At 36.9% G+C, this 23,497-nt stretch overlaps 2 protein-coding genes across 4 annotated transcripts; both read right to left on the bottom strand.

Annotated features, from left to right (window-relative positions):
- Positions 1-2,767: 2,767 nt before the first annotated feature.
- LOC126374830 (procathepsin L-like) lies at positions 2,768-21,907 on the bottom strand. Of its 3 annotated transcripts, none has more exons than XM_050021608.1 (6): positions 21,561-21,907; positions 6,692-6,904; positions 5,988-6,111; positions 4,828-5,018; positions 4,343-4,444; positions 2,768-3,420 (listed from the first exon to the last, which is right to left on the bottom strand). In XM_050021608.1, the coding sequence occupies exons 1-6, from the start codon at positions 21,802-21,804 to the stop codon at positions 3,287-3,289; spliced, it is 1,008 nt and encodes a 335-aa protein (XP_049877565.1). In that variant the 5' UTR covers positions 21,805-21,907; the 3' UTR covers positions 2,768-3,286. The 3 variants fall into 3 exon arrangements, with proteins under 3 accessions (XP_049877565.1, XP_049877633.1, XP_049877712.1); XM_050021676.1 differs by lacking the exon at positions 21,561-21,907 and adding an exon at positions 7,199-7,469; XM_050021755.1 differs by lacking the exons at positions 2,768-3,420; positions 4,343-4,444; positions 4,828-5,018; positions 5,988-6,111; positions 6,692-6,904 and adding exons at positions 16,400-16,610; positions 18,066-18,167; positions 18,647-18,831; positions 19,998-20,121; positions 20,839-21,051 and having other exon boundaries at positions 21,561-21,899.
- On the bottom strand, positions 10,905-15,274 carry LOC126374267 (procathepsin L-like). The gene is made up of 6 exons (XM_050020824.1): positions 15,008-15,274; positions 14,395-14,610; positions 13,642-13,765; positions 12,222-12,403; positions 11,569-11,670; positions 10,905-11,073 (listed from the first exon to the last, which is right to left on the bottom strand). Exons 1-6 carry the CDS (start codon positions 15,249-15,251, stop codon positions 10,937-10,939), a joined length of 1,005 nt encoding a protein of 334 aa, XP_049876781.1. The 5' UTR covers positions 15,252-15,274; the 3' UTR covers positions 10,905-10,936.
- Positions 21,908-23,497: the final 1,590 nt, after the last annotated feature.

Genomic DNA, 23,497 nt, shown 5'->3' with positions numbered 1-23,497 from the left:
TTTTCCGACTTTATAGTTAATTCATTCAAAATAAAAGATGTCTGTAAAACATGCAGAAAAATCGGGTTGCATCGTGAGTAGAGAATTATAAATTTCTATGCTTAATAGTACTGCAAAAAGACGCAGGTTGTTTATGGTATGTTGATAAAACTGAAATACGAAATTCTTTGTTACACGTGTCAGTATTTTTATATTTTTATTATCACTAGAAATGTTTGGATTCATTTTGTGGTCACTTGGCATTACATTTTTGTTAATAATGTGAATAATTATGTAAATCTTCAAATAAAATACTCTCTTCTCTTCTACTGTCGTGTGGATTGTGAGGTGGATTACCAACCCCATCAACCCTGGTGTCGGGTTACTATTAAGCTGCCAAAGGACCCTGACCTGGCTCACGTAACGACTACTTACTTACATCAGTAAGTAGTAACCGGTTCCAACAGCTTTCCGGGATTAAAACCGGGACCTCCGTATTGTGAGCCCAATGTTCAAACCACTGGACCACGGAGGCCGAATAAAATACTTATTTTCATAAAAATATGTTCAACCTTGATGCGGTATGTTGTGGAACTGCGGAAAATTAAATTAATACCTTTTACCTCCTTATAACTATTAGACCAACGTGATAAGGGGTGAGCCGTGTCGCTGTCTGAATCATTGTGATAAAATTCAATTTAGGCCACAGAAGCAGTTCCATAACAGATATGACTACTGAAACATTCCTGTCTTCTAAGTAGCCATTATCCTTGTTTTAGATATAGTGCATGAGGACTTGCACTGTGTCAGGACGGACGAGTGTAAGGTCATTTCTAATAGAGTAAAATGTTTACGAGACTTTGCAACACTGGCCGGAATTTTTAAAAATAGGAAGGTAAAAAGAAAAATGTTTGGAGACGGTCGATTGTATTTTTGGGAGACAGGTCTGGGTTTTTAAAGACATAAAAATAGGTGGATGTAATATTAGCTGTTATAGAATTATGAAAATTGTATTGTATGCTGATAAGCGTTAGATTGTTACTACTAGGTATATTTAGAGGAAAATATATATGGTAAGTCACCTATTTTACAAACGAATGTTCAAGAAATATCGAGGTTTGGATCATAGATCATATCACGTGATTTCCAGGATTTGTGCCCGGTTGATGGCATTTGGCTCGCCCCTTATCACATGGGATTTAACATAGCTGGCTTGGACTGGGTGTCTGTATACTTTAATACATCTCTACCTACTTCTTTGAGGATACAGGCGTGATGCTATGCGAAATTTAATGTCCGAGAAGCGAATTTATTTATAAAGTAATTATCTAAAGCATCGTGGGATTCGGTATACACTTTGTTCACACTTAATACTCACTTAAACACTTTACACACACACAGCACTTTCATTACTCACTTCTTCATTCTTTCATCAACACTTTAATACATTTTGTTTTAGAATAATACTCTAAAAACCATGATATCCATGTGTATATGATAACCATGATAGAACGCGTGACTTACTGACGTATCTGTAAGTTTTTGCTGAAGTAATTTGTGTCTTATTGACAATTGTAAAAGGTGAAAATCAGTTTCGCCAAAAATTGCAGATGCGGCAGTCCGCGACGTCAGCGACGATACTTGGTGGTATTAATAAACTAATCTCAGATGAGACTCAAGATCATGCTCAAGTCCCTGATTTTATATAAGAACTGTCATATTGACATGATCTTGAGGGCAGTCTCGAAGCTGAGATTAGTTTATTAATACCACCCGAAGTGTGACGGACTCGGGTTCTAAACCACTGAATTCTACTTTTTGAGTATGAATTCATGTTTAGGTCACAGATAATTCATTGACGTGGTATCGGTTTAGGGCAATTGGCTCGCTCCCTACCTCTGTCTAACCTTTCGGGGTTCACGCGTGGTGCTATGTTAATAATACCGTAAGTCGTTCTCAAGAAGCAGTTTTCAACTGTTCCTGAAGGGTTTGAATCTATCTATGAGATAATTTTCAATATCAGAATCAGTCCGGCGTTTTGTAGGCTGATATAAAACAAACGTCGCGGCACGGCTACCGCGCCCCTCGTGGCGCGAAATATATCGAGAGCTCTGACCAATCGCCATACATCATCTATCCACGTGAAATGAAAGATGCTGCGCCTTAGTGTAATAAAAAGGGTAATCATTTATACCCAAACACAAAGATAAAAGATGCATATGTCTGTTATTCATGAAATAAGATGGTTAAACGAAGGAAACTCTCTGCAGCGCCATCTATGTATTTTTTGGATAACTTAGCCTGGAAAGTTTGTCATTAAGTATCGTGTTGTGATGTTCAGTGGATGATCTACTTAATCTTATTACTATTCTAATTATTCTCACACAACAAAGGCGTGAAAGAGAGGAGGCCTATACCCAGCAGTAGGCATGACAGGACATCAGCCGATCACACTAGTGTCGGCTTATCTATCTCCTAATAACTCTAAGATATTACTTAGAAGTGACCTCGAAGCCCTCTGAAATCTCAGTAATTCAGTCATAATTGCTGGCGATCTTAACAATAAATATCTTTCTTGGAGTTGCCTAACAACAAACACAAGTAGCTAAGCCAAGTAGCTAATGCTACTTACGGCAAATCTACAATAAATCACGTCAAAAAACGAATACCCAGCAGTGAATGGATACAGGCGGAGTAGATAGATAGATAGACTTGGTACTGACTAGAAATTGCGATACAGTAATCGGATAAAACAATGATTGCTGAGGGACATTAAGAAAAAAATATATAAATAAGTACATTGCATAGTTTTTATTTCATTATATCATGTCGGTATAACAATATATTATATTTCGTGGACAGTACTTAGAATTGATCATTTCAAAATTTTTTCGACCATTTCATGATAAGATCATATTTATTCATGAAATAGCCAACTTAAGTTGACCATATCATTGAAACCTCAACGTTTATTGATTGAAATCAACGTTTGGCCATATCATTAATATCTAATAGTCGATTAAGTTACATTGATTCATTGATTATAATATTAATCAAGTTTTAAATATAATCGACATCAGCGCCACTACCGGTGGATATTGTTACAAATTTTACGATATGATTGCCAATGTTTGGCTATATCACGAAGTAATCATGTATTTAGTTGCTCATATCGTTAAACGTTTTGTGTTCATTGATCTGGCCAAAATACATCATGATGTGGCCAACGAGTGACATTATAAAATATGACCATTTCATGAAATGATCGTATACATATACATAATATAGCTACAATATATGTATTTTTTCAATCCACAATAGCAGTCACTGCGAGCCTATTAAATAAGCCGCAGGGATTTTTTCCCCGCTTGACTCTTATATAACCTTCTTCTCCCCAACTTGAGCCCCACGAGTTCTTAATTGTCCAGTAAGGAATTTTATCTGCAAAAAAACACAAGTTTTTAAAAATCCAAATTATAAAAAAGTACAAAATGTCTTTCAACACCTTTGCGCGTAAAGTAGCTCTTATTGGACCGCTTTTAGGCACGTTATTAAAACATCCGTGCTGTAATGTAACATTACCGCACTGGAGCTTTTGCATTATAGATTTTTTTTTAAATCACCGCCGTAGATTAAAATAGTAAATATTTAAGTATAAATAAACTATGACATTAAAATATGATGACTGAACATTTCACTTCTTGAACATATCATAACATGAAATTGACGTGTGTTCCATAAATGATAAGCCTGTCGATCACCCGTCCATTTCCTTTTCGGCGGATAAGAAAATGACAGAAATACCACTGTCGACACCACGAAATAAAATTTTGTTTTGAATTAACACCAATATAATGGAACTTAAGAGTATCACTAAAGTACGGTAGAGAATGTTGGGTATAGCAGAAGAAGCATGAAAGTAGTTAAATTGATAGAGTCAGAAACAGTGTTATTTAAGAGAGATATTAGTGTAAAAGACGATAATATACTGACTAAGATTGAGAAGGGAATGTTCAATTGGTTTGTACACATAAATCGCATGAAGGATAATAGGATTGCGAAAGCGGTATTAAAGCGAAGGTTGGTGGTAGGGTTGACCAAAATGGAGATTCCCTTAGAAAAGGTTCAGTAAGATCTAGTCTGAACCGGCGTGCGTGTATGTAACGATCGATGAATGTGGAGGAAGCAAGAGAAGTATGTTAGGAGCGAAGCGAATAGAATTTCATAGTCTCTGCTTACCTCAGTGGGTAATAGGCGTGAGTTTATATGTTAAGAGTATCAAATATAGGAGAAGCGCCAGTCTTGCCCCGCTCCGATATCGATACTTCGGCTTACCAAGAGATATATTAATAATATAACGTACTTTTTCCATATCCAACTAATAAAACTTGAGAGTTTAAATTGATGTGATTACAATAATGTAATATTCCCCCATCATACAGCTGCATAGAGGAGCCATCTACAACTATAAAACATAAATGTTACAATTCATAAACAAAAAAGTATGGAACTAAAAAAGACACTAAAACTTTCATGAATTTTCCGAACAGGAAATTTCACTTGATCTGGTTTTCTGTACGTACTTGTAAGCGATGTAAGTGTTATCGTTACGAATACTGAGAGAAATGATTCAGCCGTAGGATTCAGCTCATTATTCTGAGTTAATAATATCAAGTGGAATTTTCCATCGCAAAAGTATAGAATTGAAAATACTTACATGATTTTTTCTACAGAAAATTCCACTTGATATTAACTCAGAATAATGAGCTGAATCCTTCGGCTGAATCATGAGTTGAATCATCCCCCTAAGTATTCGTTACGATGTCACTAACGCTCTGTATACTCTACCTATAGACATTGGTCCGTCAGAAATCAAGATCTGGCGCAAATCTTCTTCATCCATTAAGCTAAATAAATCATATTTTTTCTGGCCAGTGATTTTAACTGCTATTTTTTTAGGATCAAACTTGCACGATTCCTCATCTGCTATGTAGGGATAAGACTCTTCGCTTTCAATTCCACCAGCATTTTGTAAGTAACTACAAAGTATTTTGTTAGATAATTACAAAGTAAGTCTGAAACATAATTTTACCATTTAAATAATGCTGCGCTATAATAATAATTCGCACTTTTTCGAGAGACATCTGTATATCGTCGCCTTACAGTGAAAACCATGGTATAAGAAAACCAGGTATGCTCAAAATAAACACCTAATACATTCATCTCACCCTGTGTTGGCATTTCGTAAAAAAAAATTACCCACCACCAATATTTTTAATTAACTTTGCAAGGAAATTTTGAACTTTTAGTACAAGATTTACTTACAGTTTTAATTATTTTTATATAATACAATCACATAATAACGGGTTCTTACCGCGTTTAAAATAGGGATATGAGACTCCCGATCATGTGGCGACAAATTATCGAGCATGTGGAAACCAGTAGTAGGTGTTGTAAAAAGCTTAAAGCGGCCTAATGTGGTGATAAAACGTGAGGACACAGTGTGGTTTGTCGTAGTGAGTTTGGTGTGAGTTCAGATAGTTCCGAACATTCCGATATCAAATACATAAACAAGCGGCAAAGAAAGAGGGTAGACAGATATGTCTGCCCGTAGAAAATTATGGATCTACCTACTCCACTCCAATCTCATCAGTCATCCCGTGATCATGGCGCTTGCAACAGTGTCGAAATTTCGGGAGTCTCATATCCCCATTTTAAACGCGGTAAGAACCCGTTATTATGTGTTTTAATTAATTATGATAATAACCGCGAAAACTTAAAACACGTAACAGTAATTAAATATAGTCAATAATTCACTTAGTTTTCAATAATGCCATTTACATCCTTGGGACTGACCCTGACACCAGAGGTCGGTCACTGTTCTCACAACCCAGAGAAGACTCAAATATTAAATATCATAAAATAACTATTAATACGAATATATTATTATACAGTTGAACAGGTGATCGTGATTTCTCAGTCCTATACCACTTGAAGATGTTACTTACTGTAATGCATCAGTCGTGTAGCCTCCGCGGCATCCATCATTGCCGTAATCACAGTCAACCAGTTGTTGTGCAGATACTGCAATCAACGATGAATGTTTCCTGGCGTACGCACCCTCTATCGTTCCTGCGAAGACAGTTTCCTATTATTTTAATGAATTATTTTTAAGTTAAAATGTGAACGACTTTAGGATGATGCTAAGAGGGCGAATGGGATGAAGGGAGAGGTGCTCTGGTACCGGACTTGCACCAATAAGTTATTAATTTATCGTAAGTGCCGTTTTCACCAACACAGTTGGTTCGACCATTATAGACGGCGATAAGGCTCACCACCTATCACTTTGATAGGTGGTGAGAGAAAGGAAGCTTGGTGAGATGTGGGTGCTTAGTTCATCTTGCGATGGATGTACCTCTGACTACCCCATTGGACATTTTAATTATATCCCTCAAGACCCATCTAGGAACTTAAGACAATGCAATTTGTCCTAGTCATTTCATTTTGTAATTTGTCCTAGTCATTTCAGCGAGTCCAGGCAAATTGTTGCAATTAATCTAAAAAAGCAGTATTGCAATTTGACATTTGCGCATATACAAGTTAAACGTGCAATGTCCACAAATGTCTAATAGCAATATTGCAATATTAGATGAATTGGTTCATTATGGCCTTTTTAACACTATATGTTTAATTTTATTTCAATTTCTCATACCTGTAACACTAAAAGCCCAAGAAGCTACACAGTTTTCTTGATTTTTAACCGGTGTAACTGCATTGTGATCTCTCCAATCAAAATTTTCAGGCGGATCTTTTGTTACAGGTCCTGACACGTTTACTCTGTGACCAGGCACGTGCAGCGAGGTGCCAAGTCCAGTGTACTGTTGTATGAACTCTTGTACCGACAGGTCAGCGAACATTGTGATATCTAAAATTTTATGGAATCAATTACACACATGTCAAATTTACCAATCCATATGGCTTAAATCTTTGCTAACAAGATCATTCTTGGTAATAATTCTGACTCAAAATTTGGAACTTAAGCTGGGCATGTACCTGTCATGATTGTAAACATAACAATGTTGTCGCTATATATACTTGATTTAATTATATAGGTACTTACTTGATATGCTTAATCACCATTTGTCAAATACGTAAAATTTTATAATAACATAAATATAATAAATAGCATCACAACGCAAACTAGACAAAACATACCTACCAAATATAGCATCTTCCTCGGGATTCATATTTTTGCGATTAATGCGTTCTAAGTTTGTCTTGAATATTTCGAGCCTCGCTTTCTTTTCAGTTTCAGATGTATAGCTGCGGTTGAACTTGTCAATAAATGCATTAAAATGCTTTTCGGCTTCTTCCAAGAGATAAAATGGCTTGCCCATAGTGTTGAGACGGGACGCAGCCGTTAAGACGCATGCGCATACAAGCAACAAACTTAGTCGATGCATTTCAACTCACAGTATGAGGGCGATGACAAAAAACACATCTTTTATACAGAAAACTACCACGCGCATCAAGAATGCTTTGTTTTATGACTGAATATAAAAAGTATAATTTTAATAATTGTAAATATTTACAGCTATAGCAATAAAAAGCAGAAAAGAACGTATATAAGTCGGTCACAAAAATATTTGTATCACAGCAACAAATTGTAGAGAGTCAAAAGCCATTATATCGAGGGCTGTGATCACGGAATAGAAGAAAGATAATTTAGTATGAGAACCGCCGTCGCCGGTTCAACCCCGCTCGCTTTTACTACTTTTCCTGCAAACAGATATCTACGATAGCTCGACTGCTTCTTAAATTAGATAGCTACTTTACAGGCAATGTATATTTTATGTTAAAGGCTCCAATTTTATCATTACTTTTCGTAAGATACTGCATAAAAAAGTATTTTTTTGTTAAATAGCCAATCATACTGAGGTTTTTAGCTTTCTTGTGATTTAGAGAGATCTCCTTGCATGATAGTCGATATTAGGTTTTTTGCTCTGCAGGTTAAAGTTCACAAGATGACCTTTTAATATACTATCGCGGAGCTCCGTGTATCGTAAAGTTTGCGACAAGTGGAGTGTGAAGTTGAAGTATGAACCATTTGCTCATACTTGTATGGCGCGCGTTTCTCGCTCACTTGGCCCTTCCAACTTCTTTCTTCTATTCCGTGGCTCTGACCAATAACCATACGACGTCTTTCTATGTAGATAGCATTCGCTTCCTATATTGGTCGCAACCCTCGATATAATTTGCGCCGCGCAGAGGCTGCTGATACGGCAGTAATCTTAATAGACTATTGATACGGTCCATCTTTGATTGTTCAGGAAGTAAAGATATGGCTGAAGCTACTCACTACCAATCTGCTTTTAAATTTTAATAATTATTAATTAAAATTCAACTCCAAATAAAATATAAAGGCGCACGGCCTATATCAGTAGGATCTTCGTGATTGCCAGAGATGGCTTTTGCATGTGTTGGCAACGTCAAAGTCTTATAATAATATATTTTGCTATGGCAATATTACGGGACTTACGCCACGGACTTTGCCAACGAGGCATCTTTTTCTTGTCTTGCTAACTTATATGTAAATATTTCCTAGTTTTTAATTCCAATACAGTCCATTTTACATTTCGAAGAGGTTTTATTTATCGGGGCAAACATCGCCTCCAACAGCATGGTAGGCGTAGGTAATCGGGCAAGGAGATATTGAATGAGAAATAAGAGAAAGAGATTCTTCTAATACTTTATTTTACTATTACGGATTGTTATTAAATCAGAATGAGGATAAAAGCTAGAAGCTCAAACGCAGGCGTCAGCACTGTTGTCAAGTGTTTCTAAATTTTGACGGTTATCCACACTGTCCCGCTAAAATTCGTGATAAATTGCTATAAAATGTGATGCAACGGGGTGTATCTCGTCTGAAGGATAAGCTACTAAAGAGAAAAGCAGCTAGTTGTAAAAGGCAGCTTTGATTAAAAATAAGTTTTTCTAAGTTTTCTCCTTTCCTATCTTTAGGGAATAAATACACTTCTCATCAAAAAAATCGAAACACCTTGCAAGTTTACATTTTGTCAGGATTATCAGAAAAATGTGTACATTTAGGAATAAATGTTAAATGTCGTTTAATAGTGAGTAATATGAGCTTATCAAATCTTAATGTTAATGTTCTAAATTTAAATGAATTTTTCATAGGTTTCGTATTTTGTTAAATGAGTCATTTTTATTCCGTATGGAGTATAAAGGAAATGGATAAAACAACACACGTAAATGAAAAAAAAAGCTAAAAAACGTTTATTTAATAAGTTGTATTCCCTCCCCGAACTCTAATTACTGCTTCCATACGGTTCTTCATCGATCGGATGAGAGTCACGATCACATGCTGTGGTATATTGTCCCATTCCTCTTGGATTGCATCTTGCAGCTGGCTAAGTGTTTCTGGGGCAGGATCTCTTGCTCGAATTCGTCTCTTTAATTCATCCCACAGATGTTCAATGGGATTCATGTCCGGGCTTCTTGCTGGCCATTCCATAATAGAGATATCGACTTCGTTAAGATAATCTCGTACGACGCCCGCGGTGTGAGCCCTAGCATTGTCGTGCATGAATATGAAGCCGTTGCCAATAAAATGTGCATAGGGCATCACATGAGGCTCGAGACACTCTTCGACGTACCGATGACAGTTTAGTGCAGGCAGACGTGGCCCAGACACGAAAGCAAGCTCTGTCTTACCGTCGGCGCTGATTCCTCCCCAAACCGTCCACGAACCGCCACCATAGCTGACCTTTTCTTCAATGCAGCATTGTGCATAGCGTTCTCCGTCTCTTCTGCAGACCTTGTTCCTTCCGTCGTTACCATACAGCATAATTTTACACTCATCAGAAAAGAGAACTTTGCTCCACTGTAGGTATGACCAATTTAGGTGCTCACGTGCAAAGTTAAGGCGCGCTCTTCGATGGTCTGCAGTTAATTTCGGCCCATTTGCTGGCTTATGCGGTACCAGTCCACGATCCTTCAACCTTCTTCTAATTGTAGAGTCACTTACAGCCACCCTTCGTACAACACGAAGCCGCTGCTGCAGTTGAAAAGCGTTAAGGCGTCGATTTCTTAAAGAAGTTGTTACAATAAATCGATCATCTCGCTCAGAAGTGACCCGATTCCTGCCAGATCCTGAACGGCGCGTGAACAAACCAGTCTCCCGATAACGTTTATAGACTCTATGAACAGATGACAGGCTTAGATGCAGTCTTGCAGCCACAACACGCTGACTAAGGCCAGAATCCAGCAATGCCACAACTTGGGCGGCTTCTGTGGGCGAAGTATCCATACGTTTTAGAAAAAAACCTTTTTTCAGACGTCCCAAAGTCACAGTATTGAAATAAAAAACAAAAAGTTTAAGGATAGGCGCCAATTTTTAGTTTTTAAACGCTAAATGTACTCCAACCCTAAACACACATTTGTCTCAAAACAGTGATTCATTTCGTTTATAAGATAAACAAATGAAATTCTAATTTTGAATTTAGAATTTTCGCTTATTACTGTAATGGCCAAACTGCCAGCTATACATTTATGTATTTTTTTTCATCGTATGAATTCTTTTTTGTGTTAAATTCGGACAGAAACAATGAAAACGGAAGTGTTTCGATTTTTTTGATGAGAAGTGTATAACACTATGATTTTGCAGTTAAACGCTGCGCTAAGGTTACAGTATACAAATATAACCAAAACAATATGTTTGTTTACTCAAATAGTATGGCGAACTGTCAAAATTTTTACGTTTGATATTAACTCCACTTGATTTTAACTTAGAATCAGTTCTTATCCTCATTCGGTTTTATTATAAGACGACGATCTTTTACTATTAATTGGGTATCTATTCAATCTTAAATATATATATATATAATATTCATTTTTATTGCAATGTATTATATTACTAAAACATAGTGTCACTTCTTCAGGCCACGATAGCAGATACGGCTAAATCATTCAGTAGGCCGCAAGCATTCATTCCCCGCTTGACTCTTATGTAACCGTTTTCTCCCCAAATTGCGCCCCACGAATTCTTTATTATCCAGAAAGGTATATCATCCTCTGCAAAAAAGAAAAAAATGATAAGTCGCAGATGAAAAAAAAAACCAAAGTGGCAATGGCAAATAATGTATTTTGTTTAAGCAATTTAGTGATATAGTTTATTATAGTCTTCTTCTTTGCGAGTCGATGACGATCAATACAAAAATTTAGCTGACCAATAATTGGCCACGCTTACGGCATTGTCAGTGGCTTCGTAAAGGTCTTTAATAGTGCAGGTGTTAGGGCACTTAAAACAGCACAAAAGGTGAGCCATAGTTTGTGGTGATACTCCACACTCGCAATCAATAATAATTATAATAAGTATATGTTACGTAACTTTATTAACCGAAAACTTATAATCCAAATGCAAATAGTATAGTATCTGTAGATTTTTAATAATAACAAACTATTTACCCATTCCGTTTTTTGATTTAGAACTAGTATTGCGAATAGTACGTCTTTATCTACGACGTGGCATCGGGGCTACTAATATTACCTAATAAAAATACAATTCACCTGTTCCATATCCAACTAATAGAACACCGTGGTTTATGATATTGCCTTTACAACGTTCTAATATATCTTCCTCATACTGGAAGAAATCAATAGCGTCGACACCTGTAAAATATAAATGTAATATGAAATATCGGTAACGTCCATTTTTAGTGACAGCAAAGAACACAAATGTCCCTACAAATCGTGGCTGAGTTTGCAAACTGACAAATTATTTGTGTCTTATTGACAATTGCAGAAGGTGCAAATCAGGTTCGCCAAAAATTTCAGATACATCAGCAACGAAATGTGGGCTGCTTTGGTATGGTATTTGATACCATACCAAACCATCATCATCATTCATAGGGTACCATCTCTGGAGATAGTACCCCATATCCATACTCGGGTTTTGATCTGTTTGTTCTTCATCCAAATCAGTTCAACGGAATAGACTTTGAAGAGCTAACTCATAATGCAGGTATTCTTTTATATAACGAAATTGTAAACTGGCTAGCAATCCCAAATCGGGTACCCAACAGACCAGAATAAGATGGCATTAACTTCCGGCCAAGTAGTTAAGACAACTGTCTTATTTTGTTATATCAGCCATACAAGTTTATGCGCCTCTTCTTGTAATATTTTCACTGTAAGTGTAAACTAATCACACATATACTCACCTATAGCAATTGGGCCGTCAGAAACCAATATCTGGCGCAAAGCTTCTTCATCTGTAAGATTATAGGGTTTCTGGCCAGTGATCTTAACTACTACTTTTTCAGGCTCAAACTTGCAGGTGTCATCTTGTCCTGTGTAGCGGTAAGAGTCTTCGCTTTGAATCCCACCAGCACTTTCTAAGTACCTACAACATATTTTTTTCTAAAATTACGACATATGAAACATTATTTCCCGTTTTTAATGTTGCTGTACTAAAATAAAGCATCTGTCATTCTTTGTACATAAATATTTAAAGAACCATAAACCATGAATAGTGTTACGATCGGGCACAAAGTTCAATAAGCAGGAAAATTATGACGAACAATGCTGTGATTTGACCTGTCACTTAAATTTTAGATAGATAATTCAACTTCAGTAAAGATAAGTACAAAAGATACAAAGTATATAAAAATATAAGTAAAGTTTTGAATTTTTAATAAGTATTAAATTTTATTTTTGCACTAATTTGTAATTTTCATTGTACTTTTAATTTTAATTTACTTTTCTCTTTGTGAGTAATATATATTCTTTATTGAAATTCATAAATAACTATAAAAACTTAGTCTAATTACACATAGATAAAAAATGATAATTAAATGAATTTTAAATTAATCCAACATCAGTGAATTAACGTCTATGTGCACGTGCGTCATGTTCAAATAATCCACCTCGTGTCATTCCTGGCGCAAAGGTGCCCATCAAACTAGCCGCATTTAATTTTAATTTATTTAATTTTAATTGGGATATATTTTAATTTATTTTGAATATCGAATTTGTAATTTAAACATTAAAAAATATTTTAAGATATAAGTATTTGTGATTTTAAAGCACGAAGTGTTATGTTGATATGTTATAAGTAGGTACTTATAAGCGTCATAATTAACTCAAATTTTAATATCAATATTTGTAATCTATGATTCTCTTTCTTGCGGTGAAGGAAAACATCGTGAGGAAATCCACATTCTCGAGAAATGCGTTTTCGGAGGTATATGACCTAACCTGTAATGGGCTGGTTTTCCCTTTGCGGGTTAGAAGGTTAGACAAGCAGTCGCTTGACTGCTTGTCTAACCGGAAACCGGACCTGTCAAAAATCTTCAGGTTAGGTAAGCGAACCCTGTGAAAAACGGGATAATGCTAGGGAGATAATGTTTTGTAATCTATGATTATAGCTATCCTGGCTTCGTCTCCACATTTATTTCTTACTATGTAGTGGTCCAACTAACTCACGGCAACAATAGTAACGTGTTGACACTGATCTTGACATCGAACTGTTCTACAGATAAGTTTGTTTGATTTACTGTCGTTTTCCACATGAAGTTCTCCGATATAATGGACAGCAGTTTAAATTTTTTCTCTAATTTCCTAGTTTAGTTAGGTACTTACTTCAATGCACTTGTCATTAAACCTCCATTACATCCTTTGTCACCTTTATCACAATCGACGAGTTGTTGCTCAGATAATGAAAGCAATTTTGAATGTTTTCTGGCGTACGCGCCCTCTATTGTTCCTGTAAAGTTACTATCCATATTATTTTCATACATACATACATACATAAACTCACGCCTATTTCCCACCGGGGTAAGCAGAGACTATAGAATTCCATTTGCTTCGATCCTGACACACTTCTCTTGCTTCCTCCACATTCATCAATCGCTTCATACACGCACGCCGGTTCAGAGTAGATCGTATTAAACCTTTTCTAAGGACATCTCCAATTTGGTCATCGTAAGTCCTTCTCGGTCTTTCTCTGCCAGCCCTATCATCAACTTTTGCTTTATATGCCGCTTTTGCAATTCTATTATCCTTCATCCGCTCTACGTGTCCAAACCAACCTAATCAATCTTAGTCACTATATCGTCTTTTACACCACATCTCTGTCTTTATTATTTTAAAATGAAAAGTCAAATGAAGTGGAGAAATGTGTACAAATTGGGAACCATAACACTCGTCTGACGATTCAGGGCAACATGCTTAGCGATACACAATTACAAGAAGATGGGGACGAGACAGAAGGAAAAAATGTTCTTCGGCACATATTTCAATAGACGCTAGCTGACTTTAATACATAAGTGTAAATAAAAAGTCTTCAAAATATCATTGATAAGTAGACTAATTTATTGTTTGAATTTGTCATACCTGTAGTACTAAACGCCCAACAAGATCCACAACCTCCTTGGTCCTTCACCCGTGTAACTACATTTTTATCTCTCCAATCAAAACTGTCAGGCAGATCTTTTATAACAACAGGTCTTGATATTTTTACTATATGATCAGGCACGTGTAGCGAGGTATCCAGTCCAGTGTACTTTTGTATGAATTCTTCTTCAGACAGGTCAGCAAACAGTGTGATACCTATAATTTTTATGAAACAAAATTTCAGTTTATCGTGACACAAGTGTAATTTACTGTTCATATGGTTTAAAATCTTTGACGACAAGGATTCTTTGATAACAAACGTCTTTGAAAACACATAGCTGGCAAGGAGTGGGTGTACTTGACACCTTCCCCTTCGGGAATGCAGGCATGTTGCTATGTTAGATATTACTAGCCGAGACTTCTCAGAGTCGCCCAGACAAATCACCAATAAAATACTCATGATGATCAAAAAAGTGGCAAGGCTCGGTCAGAGCAAACATCTGTCGTCATTTTATCATTCATTATACGTGAAAAGAAAACAATATTCAAAAATGGTATAAAGTTACATTACATATCGCATTCAAAAAAAAAAAATAGACAAAGCCAACTATACCAAATATGGCGCGCTCATGGGGATTCATATTTTTGCGATTGATATCTTCCAAACTTTTCTTGAATATTTCGAACCTCGCTTTCTTCTCAGCTTCCGATGTATAGCTGCGGTTAAACTTTTGAATAAATGCGTCAAAATGCATGTCAGCTTCTTCTAACGAGTAGAAAGGCTTGCCTATATTGTTGATGCGGGATGCAGCCGCTAGGACGCATGCGCATATAAGCAATAAACTTAGTCGTTGCATTTCAACCTCGAATAAGGGTAAGGAACAAAGCAAACGCCTTTTATACATAAAAACGACTACAAGTATGCCAAACTGGAATGCACTTTCGTATGTTTGATTAGACATGCAAAATATAATTCAGTTAAATGTAAAAATTATACCTAGCAATAAAACAGCAAAGAACGTGTACATGTCGCGCTATCCGTACGTAATATACTTTTTAAATTAAAAAAAAAAATTAATTAGATATGAAATTTCCGATTTCTAATAATTGCTAGTTTGAAGTTCAATGCCTTTTGTTCCACTAAGAATTCCAAGTTAATAATAATTTTGTTTAAAGCTTATTTTAAGCTCAATTAAAATTAGTTGCACGTTTGCTTCGACCTATTGTTTTTCTTGGACGTCGCAGTATTGTAATCATGTAAAACGAAAATACCTACCCACTTATTTTCGTAAAACATAGCATACGTAATGGTACGGGACCCTTCGTGCGCGAGTCCGCTCGCACTTGGCCGGTTTTTATCTAAATCAGTCTAGCGGTGTAGGTTATGATGCAAAAAAAAACAAGAGTTACTTTCGCATTGTATTATTTTTATTAGTAAGTAAACAATCATATTATTATATTATATCAATCATAGATTATAATGAAATCCTAATTACGTTTCATTGGACGACATTGTTTATTGGCCCCGATTCCTGTAAACACCTCCTAATTTTATTTTAAGTTATACCCGTCATTTTCTTATCCGCCGAAAAGAATAAAGTAAAGTAAAAAAAAAAGTAGTATATGGTCAACAAAGTATTTTATCTATCCATCTATCTGTATATCCCAGCAAAAGTAGTAGATTTTTACCTTATTCCTAAGGGATAATTTACTACGCTTGTTAAGGAGACATTGAAGACGGCCCATTACAAACGTGGCGCGATCACGCAGACGTTTGCTATGGCATTGAACGTTAGACGTCTAAGACTACGCCGAGACCCTGTCGGCGTGGTCGACGATTTCCCACATCCGAGGTTCGCGACCAACTGGGTACACTCAGGTGAGTCTTAAATTTTGTTCAGGGTGAGAACTCTCAGTGCTCTCCATTTGTCCGACCAAGTAGTTGATGCCATATGCGACAAATGTACCTACCATACTAATCAACGTCAAAAAAAAAGACAATACGCATTGTTGTCAGTATATTTTATTTATGCATTATTATAACATTATTTGTTTTGGTTCAATAGTAGTGTAATTTCTTTAGGCCACAACAGGAGTTACGGCATAATCATTCAGTATGCCACAAGGGTTATTTCCCTGCTTGACTCTTACAAAACCATCTTCTCCCCATTTTTCGCCCCAAGAGTTCTTTATTATCCAATAAGGTATATTATTTTCTGCAAAGTAAAAAAACAAGTTTTAGATAAAAGCTGTAAAATAGCAAAAAAAGCGGTCAAGTGTAACCGTGACTCGTGCACCCAGGACTCCGTATTGTAAACTGTCATTAATTAACATGGATAATCTAAGGGACGATTTGTCTTTGCCGTTGAAAAACTGTTGCCTCCATACATCCATCAACGAAGATTGCGATTACTTTCTCTCTTTATTTAAGAGTTGCGCTCTTGTCGGTAGAGTAATCGCCATTCCTCTCTTCTTTCCGCCAAATCCTTCACCTCCTGATAAACGACCTGCACCTTCTCTTTTATTTGTTTCATGAATGCTCTCCTCGGTCTACCCCTTTCTCTCTTTCCTCCAATTTTTCCTTCTTTGATGTTTACCAACTGCAATTACTTTACCAACTGCAAATGGATTTTGTAAAATTTCATGATTCTAGATCTACGGGAAGAAACCCATAGGTTTTGATTCCCCTACAAAATGTTACAAAATAAGGCTGAAAATGTTTAGAAGCTTGATTTTTAAACTTCGCGCAAAAAAAAGATTTTCGCGCCCAATCCAGGAATGTTGTCCTAAATTTTGTACCGGGTGAGAGCCCTCAGCGCTCCCCATTTGTCCGGCCAAGTAGTTAATGCCATTTGCGACAAACAACTCATCATCTCCCTAGCATTATCCTGATTGTCACTGGGTCCGCTTACCTAACCTGAAGATTTGACAGGTCCGGTTTTTTACAGAAGCGACTGCCTGTCTGACCTTCCAACCCGTGAAGGAAAAAGCCAACTCAATACAAGTTAGGTCACATACCTCCGAAAATGCATTTCTCGGGAATGTGGGTTTCCTCACGATGTTTTCCTTCACCGCTAAGCGCGTGATTACATTTATGATCCAAACATAAATTGGAAAACGAATTCGACAATCATTGGTTTAGGCATGTGCTGGGTTCGAACCTGCGACCTCAAAGTGAAACGCAAGCGTTCTACCAACTGGGCTACCACGGCTTTTGAGGTTCGGAACTCTGCAAATAACAAATACTTAATAGTATTTTTTTCATTGATGTAGTTACATGGTGGTAGTTCGCTCCTTGTCCACGTCCAGATTAAGAGAATCTCTGTCAGTTCAGCAGTTCAGTTCAGCGCCAGGACCATGTTATTATGGTCGCAAAGTCCTTTTAAAATCCGAACCTCATTGTTTAACTATTGTGTCTGGAAATGTCTCAAGAGAGCCATGCACACCGTGTTCGTTATTTGTATGTGTACGCATAATATGTACATAATATTACTTACACTATGAATAGGTACTGTACACTTTTAACCCTTTCACGGGCAGAGACCATGGGTCATTGATGGTTCATAATAGATAGTATGAGTTAGAATCGGAACGTCGTTCTTTCTTCGTCGTTCTTTAGACGTTCTGTCTTTGAAAGTGTTAAATTAAGAATAAATTAATAAAATACTCACCTATTCCATATCCAACCAAAAGAACACCATGGTTTACGTCTTTGAATGTACATGCTTCTATTATCCCTTTCCTATAGAGTTGAAAACTATCGGCATCTACAGCTGTAAATTATTAATAGATATATTAGGCTGTGTTGCTATTAGGCTCGCAGTCAGCGGCTGACTGTTTGCCTCATAACATAACATAAATACTTTATTGCACAAACAGGAAAAAACTAAATACAAAACAAAAGAGAAATAGAATGAGTACAATGGGCGGCCTTATTGCTAAGTAGCAATCTCTTCCAGGTAACCTTTAAGTATAGGAGATATTTTTAATATTATGTAATATAGCGGGATAGTGCAGCATGGGAATACTTGTACGTATAAAAATAAATACACTTTCGACTACATAAACTACATAATAATAATATATACATAATTATAATTGTTATAATAAAAAATATCAATGCTTAAACTACTACGTAAACTATGGAAGAAAAGGAGTAGATAGATTATGAAGATGAAGAGAAAATAGAATAGTTACGATGTCACTAACACCCTGTAAGTACATCATTTTATAATAGATTATTATAAGCTACCTATAGCAACTGGGCCCTCAGAAACTAAGATCTCACGCAATGCCTTTTCATCTTTCAAATCGTATGGTTTCTGACCAGTGATGTTAACCACTACTAGTTCTGGCTCAAATTCGCAATCCTCGTCGTCGTCTGCTGTGTACGGATAAGAATCTTCGCTTTGAATCCCACCAACTTCTGTTAAGTATCTACAAATAAATTATTATTGTTAAAACAGAATATGAAATAGCTTTCTCGTTTATTATTTGAACATCTTGAGAATAACACAGTGTTATACGCACAGGTGCTGATTCCTGTAGATCTAATTTTATTTTAAGTTATACCAGTCATTTTCTTATCCGCCGAAAAGGAAAGGGGCAATTTTTTTTGGATTTTTTTTATTTTTAAAATCTCGTCGCGGGCGAAGCGAAGTAATTTTTAAAACATACATACATACATAAACTCACGCCCGTAATCCCTAATGGGGTGGGCAGAGCCACAAGTAATCAAAGACAACTTGCAGCCACTGTTGATACGAAGTCCAAAGATGGATATGATGAACCTTATGGTGATAAGGGATCAGCCTATCGCCCATAACATTAGTCCATCATGTTAGAGGACACAATCCCTCTGTCGGTTTTTACGACATGCCCGGGAAGAGAAGCAGCTAATTTTTAAAACCCTCCAAATTTTTATATTGGCCAATAAAAACCCGACAGAAATAAGTTGACAGCATACGTCAAACGGGTTGCATACCAGCGAGATGCCTATTTTATTCGCCCGGGATAGTTATTCATTTTAAAATTAACAGTTGTCAGTCACCCTACCCTTTCCTTTTCGGCGAATATGAAAATGAGGAGTATAACTTAAAATTAGGAGATGTCTGCAGGAATCAGAGCCAACGACACACACACTTAAACACACACTCAATGTTATACAGAAAGCTCGTTTAGGTACGCACACCTCTCCGAGCTTTCTTTTAGACCAACGTGATAGGTGGTGAGCCGTATCGCCGTCTATAATAATCGAGCCAACCGTGTTACTGAAAACTGCACTTAAGATAAATTAATAACTCATTGGTGCAAGACTGGTAACGTTCATGTTTAGATCATAAATGATTATCACGTGCTCAGCGGTGAAGGAAAACATCGTGAGGAAACCCACATTCCCGAGAAATGCATTTTCGAAGGTTTGTGACCTAACCTGTATTGGACTGGTTTTCTCTTCGCGAGTTGCAGACAAGCAGTCGCTTCTGTAAAAACCGGACCTGTCAAATCATCAGGTTAGATAACCGGATCCTGTGAAAAACGGGATAATGCTTGGGAGATGTGATGTGTCTCTTTTCTGACAAGTAAGGATGAGTAGGAATACTCACTTTAAAGCTTGAGTCATTAAGCCTCCATCACACCCTTTGTCGTGCGTATCACAGATAAGAAGTTGTTGTTCAGACAATGCAACCAGTTTTTTATGTTTTATGGCGTACGCGCCCTCTATTGTTCCTGCGAAAATACCTGCACTGTTTATTTCCAAAAGACTTAAACGTATCATGCGGGCGAGGTAGTCCGCGTTTTTAATGGCAGTGGTGAAGAGAGACCACAAAAATCTAAGCGTATTTCGAACGCCATTTGTTGTTTAAGACCCAGACGACGTCAAATAGAAATATGGAAATGAGCTAGGAAGAAGAGTACTTATGTTATGTGTTTAAACTGCTTACTAATAAAAACAGAAGAATTGAAGATGCAGGTGTAAGTGATAGAGTTGGAAGCAGTAAAACTAGGCGTATATATCGAGGATGTTTTAAAGAAAGGTCAGGTCAAAAGTACACTAAACCGGTGAACACGCTTGAAGACTTTGATTACAGTGGAAGAAGCGAAAGTAGTATGTCAACATCGTAATTTTTTTTTGAGAAATAGTCAAGCTTTTGACCTAGACCTCACCTGATGGTAAGTGACGGTGTGGCTGAGGATGGGACAAGGTTACCTTAAAAAGTTCCTATTTAATTTTGCCTTGAAGAGGCCCAGTCTGTATTTTTCGGGAAACAGATTTACCCGTTCATATTAATATTACATATAGAAACGAGGAAGCGAAACGCTTCGTACGAGCCGGGTGGGATATAAAGGATATAGGAGTGGGATCCCAGCCCACGTCTTGTTGCCCGAAGATGAAAAGGGATGATGAAATTCAACGGAAAGTTTATTTTAATTTGTCACGCGTACCTGTAGTACTAAAGGCCCAACAAGATCCACATTGTCCTTGATTCTTTACATTGGTCACTGCGTTTTTGTCTCTCCAATCAAAATTATCAGGTAGATCCATTGTAACAGGTCCTGACACGATAACTTTGGGACCAGGAACGTGCAGTGAGGAGTCCAGTCCAGTGTACTGTTGTATGAACTCTTGTACCGACAGGTCAGCGAACATTGTGATATCTAAAATGTTGTGGATTAAAAATTAAATATGTAAGTTCTAAATCAAGCGTTCAAATTATTTTACAAAAAGAAGAATAAGAAAAAAAATTGCCAGTGATTTTTTTAAGAACTAAATTATATAATCAATACGCGCCAAAGAAGCTGGGTCAGTATGTTTTGTGATGGAACCTTTGGTGTGACATTCAACCATCCCAGGATATATCAGAACATTCAGGGACATTCAGGACAGTGAAATGAAAAAATATAGGAGCCTGAGCTTTATTTTTTATAGTAAAGGTTGTTTTTTGTGCTTAAAATTGACGTGTGTTCCATATTTTTTATGCTAGTCGATTACCCGTCCCGTTCCTTTTCGGCGGATAAGAAAATGACAGATAGAACTTAAAATAAAATTAGATGGTGTTTACAGGAATTAGCACCATTATATTTATTGATTTTTCTAGTTTTATTTTTTGACTATGACTTGAAAAAAAACATTCTCGCAAAAATTTACTAGACTAAACATTTCTTACCAAATACGGCATTTTCCTCGGGATTCATATTTTTGCGATTAATGTCTTCTAAGTTTTTCTTGAATATTTCGAACCTTGATTTCTTCTCAGCTTCTGATGAATAGCTTCGGTTGAAGTTCTCAATGAATGCTTCAAAATGCATTTCAGCTTCTTCTAGGGGATAGGTAGGCTTGCCCATATTGTTGATGCGAGATGCAGCCGCTAGGGCGCATGCGCCTACAAGCAATAAACTTAGGCGATACATTTTGGCTCGTGTTTCAGCGTAAACGAAGCACCATTAATATAACTACCATGTATATGTCTGGAATGCACTATTCTGTATTTGTCTATGAACATTTTAGTTTAAATACTTGTTTAAATAAGTATTTTAAGCCGTTAAAGTACAATAAAAATAGGAAAGCACGTGTTCAGTAAATAACGCTTGTACCTACATGTCGCGCGAAAAAATACCATCACGAGTTTTACCTAATGATTTATTGTAATAGTGGAATACATAATGCCTTATAAATGTACTACCCTCTCGTCAAAACACGTAACTCTTCAACTTCATTGTCAATTGCAAATTGATATTGATAGAATGATTAATAAACAGCTTACAAACCAATTAATCTAAGCACACTGTAGCGCGCAAACCAAGTTCCCGCAATTCCGGCCAGACGCACTATTCTCACGCGTGCGTTTTTACACGATCGGTTTCGAGCCCCATTTCTACCCATATAGCACCTGTTGGCATCCCCAACAAAATTATATTTTATATTTAAGTATGGCAATACTGGCCTTTTCTTATTCTTCTGCAATCTGCATACTAACGTGTATCGTGTGTTAAACTTTATAATATAAAATTTAATATAATTGTCCCGTTATCCCGTTAATAACATTGTCCAGCTGTATTATTCTATCGAGAAGAACATCGCCACCATCTGTATGCCCACATTACCTGCTAACACCAAAGCTGTATGCTAAATATCAGCAGTCAGAAAACATGTGCAAAGACCAATCAGTTTCTTGCAAAGTAATAAGTTAACTATTTAAGTTAGGCACGTTAAGCCGTTTGTCCCGGCTGCATTAGCAGTCGTTAATAACCACCAATCAGCACTGGGCCCGCGTGGTGGTTTAAGGCCCGATCTCCCTATCCATAGGGAAGGCTCGTGCCCCAGCAGTGGGGACGTTAATGGGCTGGTGATGATGAATAAGTTAACTGGTTGCACTTAAGACCTCCTGGTTGCATCTCGTTTCTGTAATAGATTAATAAACACCTACAAAAACATAAGAATTGAAATAATCCTGAATTTTGCGGCGGAAAATGAATTGAATCATTCCCCTCAGTATTCGTTACAATGTCACTAAAACTTTTTTTTTTGACGTGACTTATTGTAGATTTGCCGCAGATGGCATTAACTACTTGGCCGGACAAATGGGGAGCGCTGAAGGCTCTCACCCGGTACAACGTTAAAGACAACAGGCCTGAGGGTACCCAGTTGGGCGCGAACCTCGGCTCAGGCCGTCGTCTGAGAAAAATATTTGAAAGAATTAATCGACCCTAGTGGGTCGATAGCGATAAGCGCTGAATGAGGGAAATCGTCGACCACGCCGGCGGGGTCGGTATCGGGGCCCTGAAGTGTTTGGTGTCGCGAGCTGATTGGCTGCTTCACTATATACTGTATACATGTCATTGCCTTTATATTACGTTAGTAGTTAATAATGAAACAATATACCAATCTGCTATGTACTTACCCTTCGTGATTCAATGATAGATAAAATATGCATACATAATCTGTATGTTAGATTAGTAGTTAGTAATTAAACAAGTTTACCTTTATACTTACTCCCTTCGATTCAATGCCAGGAGCGAGAGTATGTGTGTATGACAGATTTATCGTACATTGAAAGATTTACATGGAATTATTTAATAAGTCTTTGTAACATTTGAAAGCTCC

This window comes from Pectinophora gossypiella, chromosome 1, assembly GCF_024362695.1.
Source record: "Pectinophora gossypiella chromosome 1, ilPecGoss1.1, whole genome shotgun sequence".
Lineage (NCBI taxonomy): Eukaryota > Metazoa > Arthropoda > Insecta > Lepidoptera > Gelechiidae > Pectinophora > Pectinophora gossypiella.
Note: the sequence above shows the minus strand (reverse complement) of the source record. Positions and strands in the feature narration are given on the sequence as shown.